This window comes from Antrostomus carolinensis, unplaced genomic scaffold (assembly GCF_000700745.2).
Source record: "Antrostomus carolinensis isolate BGI_N321 unplaced genomic scaffold, ASM70074v2 scaffold20763, whole genome shotgun sequence".
NCBI classification, from domain to species: Eukaryota; Metazoa; Chordata; class Aves; order Caprimulgiformes; family Caprimulgidae; genus Antrostomus; species Antrostomus carolinensis.
Window position 1 is genome coordinate 23,996 of NW_010306103.1, and position 6,320 is coordinate 30,315.

Consider the following 6,320-nt stretch of genomic DNA (forward strand, 5'->3'; position numbering starts at 1 on the left):
CCTACAGGAGCTTAAAAATAATTAGTCTAACTCCACTTTTTTTACAAATAAGAGACATACATTCTAAATGTGCATAAAGCAAACCAAAATAATGCCAACAAAACAAAAAACCTAAAGAAAAACCACAACTACTGATCATATGCAAAGCAAACAAATCAAAAACTGTGCGCTATCCCAAAAGAAAAGCAAAACTCATGTGCTCCAGGAGAAGAATACTAAAGGCTTTACAGTTTTTATATTAACTTCATCCACTGTTGAAACAGGTTTTTTTCAAAAAATACTACAACACCACTGAAGAAATTCTATCATTCTTTTCAGAGGGACTTTGCTTCTTCACTTTATTTTTCCTGAAAATATCTTTAATTTACAGTATCCTCTTACTAATATTACAGATCTCTTAATGGCTAGAAGATAGTTACTTTCAGCATCTTTCCAGTCTAGAGAATCCTGAGGCAATTTCCTTAGGTAGTCCTTTAGAAGCATCTCGTAGCGGGGAATGCGTTGTACTGGTTCTAGCATGTGATGTTGCAATGTCAAATTTCCACACACTTTTTCCTTCTAAAAAATTGTAAACATATTTAAATGTAGTAGGCAAAAATGTTATTAGGATATAGTAAAATAAGGTATGATTGATAAAACATAGGCAATGTATTTTGGAACATGCATGATAGACCTGCTGAAAGAAAATAGAACTACTTTGCCAAATGAAATAATTGGAAATTCTTTCCTAAAAATAATTGTAAAAAGTTTTCTAAGTATCCAGTAGAATTGACAAATAAAAGTCCTACCAATAAAGCCTCCCAAACTCCAGTTATTTTAACTTGGTTCTGTAATAATTCAGACAACAGAATTACAATTGAATTAAAAAGAACAGTTCATGACCATGTATTAGAAAACAAATCTTAAAATATACCTTTACAGCCCATTTATCTATCTATCTGAGAAGGGAGTGCTTTCTTTGAGTTTCATTCATAATGTAACCCCCCTCAGAACTGTTTTAAGATGCATATTCATTTCCTTAATCTTAAATGCGATTAAAAGATGACATTAAAATACACATAGTTGCCTTCCCTGTCTTAGAATCACAAGACCCTATAAAGCAGTAAAATTTAAGCAGTAATAACTTCTCCCATTTCTAGCTGCTCAGTCTGTAGCAGGAAGGCACATACCTGCCAATTCATAGAGAAACCTCCAGGGCGCACCAGAGGGTATAAAACGCGCCTTTGGAAAGAACAGTGCCTTGCTTAATTAACTGTTAAGCTTTCTTCACCTTTTGTGACTCAGCATTTAGGATTATATACATACTTCCAAAGTGTAGTGCTCTGCTCAACAGCACTGGTGTGAGCCAACAGAATACTTGGGAATTCAGTGCAAGGATCTACCTGATATGTCACTTTATCCTAAACCAGCATTTACTTTTGGTATTTATGACAAAACATATTATTTTTTTATTCTTTTAATGTTTCAGCCTTTCTACTTTGGTCCTCTGTGTTGCACTGGAAACACTGGATTTGTGTGGGTATTTGTGCACGTGTGAAGGGAGAAGGAGAGGAAACAGAATGCGGTGTGAAGCGAACAAAAGCAACCACCCTTAATTCTAAGGGATTTGGTATTTAATTTTCCTCTTCAATCCTTTTTTTCCACCCACAAATCTATATGTTTTTATATACACTTGTAATTCTTGGAGATCTACATCATTCTGTTCATTACCTGAATGTCCTGAATAATGAATTTGAATTGAGGTGACCGTTCAGTCCAAGTTTTCACCAATTCCATTGCATTATCAAAATTCTTCACATACTCTCCATACATCTTGAGGAAAGGAGCTAACTTTTGCAGAATATCTCCAATTCTGGGGGTGGTAGTCCTGCAAAGTAAGAGGGCGGAATCTCAGAGCAAACAAGAAAGAAAAAAAGTCACACAAGTTTATAAAACAGTTTCAAGCGTTTTAATAGAGAATCCTTCTGTTTGGGATTGTGTCATATAGAGTTCCAACATAACCATTAAAAGTGACCTGAGTTAACATAGCAGGATTGCTTGTGTCCTCTTTGATGATGTATAAGCATTATAGGCCATGTAGAGCACTAAAGAAAGGAAAGCTATCTATAATGAAAAACTTTGTCAGGCTTTGTTTGTAAAACATGGCCTTATTTATTTTATTTGCAGCTCCTTAAAGTACATTATCTTCTTTTGACCATACTTTACCCTCTACGTATGTAACCTGCAGTTTTGTTTGAGGACTAAATCCATACTGTACAGCTTCCCTTCTATGCCTTATATAAATACATATTCACAAATTTTAAAAATCATTATCTAAGAAAACCTATGAAATAGAGAGAATCCCTTGGATTCCAGTCTTTGTCAACTTTCCCACATCTTTCCCAATTATTTATAACATCTTCAAATAAAACAGGTTAGTAAGGAAACTGATGGAGAGGCAGAGAAAAGCTGCATTCTTGATGCACGCAAGGAAAGGGGAATGGCATGTATGCATCTCCAAGAACTACAATACAAAATACTTTTTACATTTCATTTTCAAAAACAGATTCAGAAACTCAGTATCTCTGCATTTCTGAAAGTCTGAAACCAATGTTGTGGTAGTGGTCTAAAGCAAAACAATCTACTGCAATTACATCAGCAGGATACTCCACACACTACTTCTCCAAGACAGAAGCTGTGCAGAAGGAAGAAGTTATTTGAATAGCAAATACTGCCAGATCTGGCAAAGCCAGGTTCAGCTCTAGCTCCCTCTGTGAGGGCAGAAGGTACCTGTGTAGGACCTGTCAGAGGTCTGAGCTACTACTGGACCTAGCAACTAGGGAAGGGGACAAGTTAGGGTAGGAAGTTGGTCTCTGAAATCACCAATGCTCTCCACCCTTAACTAGCTTCATTATTTGTTCAACCACTCCACATGCAAGCAGACATATACACTTTCAAAGGCAAGCTAGCAATTTAAAACAAAAAACCCCTTCCTTTGATTCATTGATTATTTCCCTGGGTTGTTATTTTATTGCAGTGTAGCAGCATAATTTTTAACTGAAAACAAAATACAAATCATGCCAATTCTACCAGACCTGAAGAAAATGTGAATACATTTCTAAAGGTCATCAGAAAAAAACCCTACAGACATTAAAGTTTTCTGATAAATTTAACAGATAAGTAATTATAAAATTTTGCAATTAAGAAAACTAAAAGCAGAAAAGACTGTGTCAATCTGTTGTATCTAAAGAAACTGGCACAAAAAAGGGAATACTTCTACTTGACTGTTTCACAACTATTACTAGAAGGACATTAAAGAGAAATACTAAAACTTTTATAAACCAAGAAGTAGGAACGGTTTGCTATGCCTGCTCCTTGGATACCTACAGCTGCTTATTTACAGAGTGTGCTGCAATTTTGCTGCCTCTGAAGATTCAAAAATTTCACAACTACTTTTCATGCAAGTAGAAATAATTGGAAATTATTGTCCAAAGTCTAAGGCTGTAAAAACACAAATTAATCATCATTCCAGGTAAGAAAGACAAGGTACACATTGTACAAGGAGCTCTGGAAGAGTAGGAAGGACAGGGGAAGTTGCAGAAAGGAGAACCTTCTGAAATAGTATCCTCCCTTGATGGACTTATAAGTAGAGACAACTAGTCCATCTCTTATTCAAGCACTACGCACCATGAGCCAAATTATTAAATTCTACTAGGTGCCGTCATGTCCAGGACAGTTCCTGTTCTCTTGGACAGAGAGTTCAGAAAGAGAACTACTGCCACGGACCCAAATCAGCACTGCACTGTTGCCAAACAAAGACAGCATCATTACATGGGTCAAGATATAGAACTTAATATTGTAACACAGCTACAAAACCACTTCATATTTCTATGTTATCAGACCACGATGGTATTCACATTTGCATCAAATAGCTGACTTACTAATCATGATTTGTAGCATCTCATTTAAAACTGTCATGGCTGCAAGAAAACTTAGGTCTGTAAAATCAGCACAGTAAAGGTGATGACAGAACTACTGCTTCCTCTTCCAACATACAAGCTAACAGGCATTCAGTAAAACTGAAAGTTGAAGTTTCAAACCAAAGCACATCATACGTGTAGGTCAGCTCTGTAATTCCAAAACTTTGTGTTGAAAGAGAGAAATAGTTTCTTTATTAGCTCCCTGCCCCAAGGATATCAGACAGTTTTTTTGTATTCTTCCCCAGGTATCTGCTATTCGTCATCCAGAGTTAGACAGACATTTTGTTTCATGTGGGATCACTGTTACGCTATGTTATGTTCTTTTCATGGAAAATATATTGCAATAAGGCTGCTTCTAGTGTTTTCAAGCCATATGTTGTAAAAGAGATATTCAGCTCCAGCTGTTGCTCAACTTATTCAAAATGTAACTACCAGACAATTTAATTTACACTCAATAAGCTTAGATTCACACTACCTTTTCTTCTAAGAAGAATCCACTCCTGATTGGCTTGCCCAGTTGCAAAACTATATATTTTTACCTTAAGTTTTCAAAACCACAACTCAGGGAAAGTGTCAGAAATTTTTACCCAGCTGTTGTTATTGGAAGCTAAAGACAACAGAAGTAGAGCATGAACCTACCAGTAGAACATACTTAAGTATTTTCTATGTCCTATTAAGAGAACTGCTGAAGAAAGTGATCTGTCTGGCAGAAACTTGCACCAGAGACTGGTGATGGGAATAAAAAAAATTATCCCAGGTTTTTATTTCAGCAATGATCAGAAAATTTTCTCTTCAACTGCACTGTTTCTTCTAACTCCTCCCAAAAGCATGTTTTAAGGACATTTAAACAGGCTGTCTCAGGTAACAGCACAGAGGTTGTTTCCAAGCAATGTGGGAAAGATAATATCCTTATGATGCAATTTATCAGTTTTGCCCTAAGAGTTCATCTGCAAAAGCACTTTTCAACCTTTGAAGCTGTCATTATACACACCATACTAGTGTGCAATCTAGCATTTTGCAAATACATAAGGTAGTGCAACCCGTCTTCTGTCTTCTACAAAGTGCCTAGAGCAAAATTTTAAGAGCACATCACAAATGTAATTTCAAATATATACAGCACTGATATAATGTAAGCTGCTTTTTAAACATCATTGGAGTAAATTAAACTCTACTTTGCATGAATATGCACTCTATTTTAATCCAGACATTCGTATTTCCTATCAGATTTTTTCAATTTATCAGAAAAAACGGGTAGATTTACCTTACATGGCCATTTTGCAAGGAACACAAGTTAAGGTGTAAACTCTTCTACATTCCATGATGCTTAAGTTTTATTTACTTTCGTGCATTATAGAATATACAGAGCTACCATGTATTTGTGCATGGTAACTATTCTAGTTTAAAGAATCATCATTTTAAAGGGGAATCATCTTACCAAGTCAGGAGATACATAGCTTGCTGTCTAAAGCACCACTGTGTGGTCTGAGATTTTTTCATATATATAACAAGAATATATCAATTCTTATTTTTTGTATTATTTTTTACAATTAAGGTGTCATATGAAAGTGTAACTAGAGATGATAACTGGACAAACACTAGAATTCCTCACAATAAACCATAGATAACATGGGAAACAACAACCAAACAGGTGCTGAGGTGAAACAACTGGATAAAACAATATAAATTTTTACTGGTTTTGGTTTTTGTGGGCTTTTTTGTTTGTTTGTTTTTTAATGAGATGTTTCCTTTTTCCAACTAAGTTAGGGAAGCAGAGAGGGTTTGGGACTTGCTCCCCCACTCCCTGTTACATGAGAGACCAAAAATACATGGCTATATTTTAATATCTCCAGAATAGTATCAACCAAGGCAGAAGAAAAATACTACAATAGTATATGATCATTACAGAGTATATTTACACATCAGCTATCTTTTCTGCTTGCTCCAGACAGAGGACCCATCAAGAAAAGCTAAGGAAAAAATGTCCCCAAAACATTCCTGATCTGGATGTGGGTTTCAAGCAGAAAACCAACACATATCTCACCTTATTACAGAAAGCAATAAAGACAAAGGTTACTGTGCTACAAGGGTGGCACAGAGCGCATACATGTTATTTATCTCAATTTTGTATTCCATGCAATGAATTAATCAGGTAGCACATAATTTCAGTCTGTACCCCTAATTCAGCAAGGCATTTAATCATGAGTAATCTCACCAGCTTCAGCAAGACACACGTCCTTTATTTTGAGCAAATGACGCAAGTCCTCTACTGAGTCAGATCCTGATGAAGAGTGGAAGAACAGACGTTCTCCTACCCACAGTACTTCCTGGGCCAGGAGCACTTAATTATGAAGGTACTTTCCC

General features: G+C 35.9%; 1 protein-coding gene across 1 annotated transcript in view; it reads right to left on the minus strand.

The window, feature by feature from the left end:
* LOC104522660 (FYVE, RhoGEF and PH domain-containing protein 4) overlaps positions 1 to 6,320 on the minus strand; it is a 22,570-nt gene that overhangs the window by 10,945 nt on the left and 5,305 nt on the right. The window contains exons 4-5 of the mRNA XM_010165014.2: positions 1,711 to 1,867; positions 420 to 558 (exon numbers count right to left, since the gene is read on the minus strand). Of these exons, the coding sequence (XP_010163316.1) occupies positions 420 to 558; positions 1,711 to 1,867 (296 nt within the window). The remainder of the gene's footprint in view (positions 1 to 419; positions 559 to 1,710; positions 1,868 to 6,320) is intronic.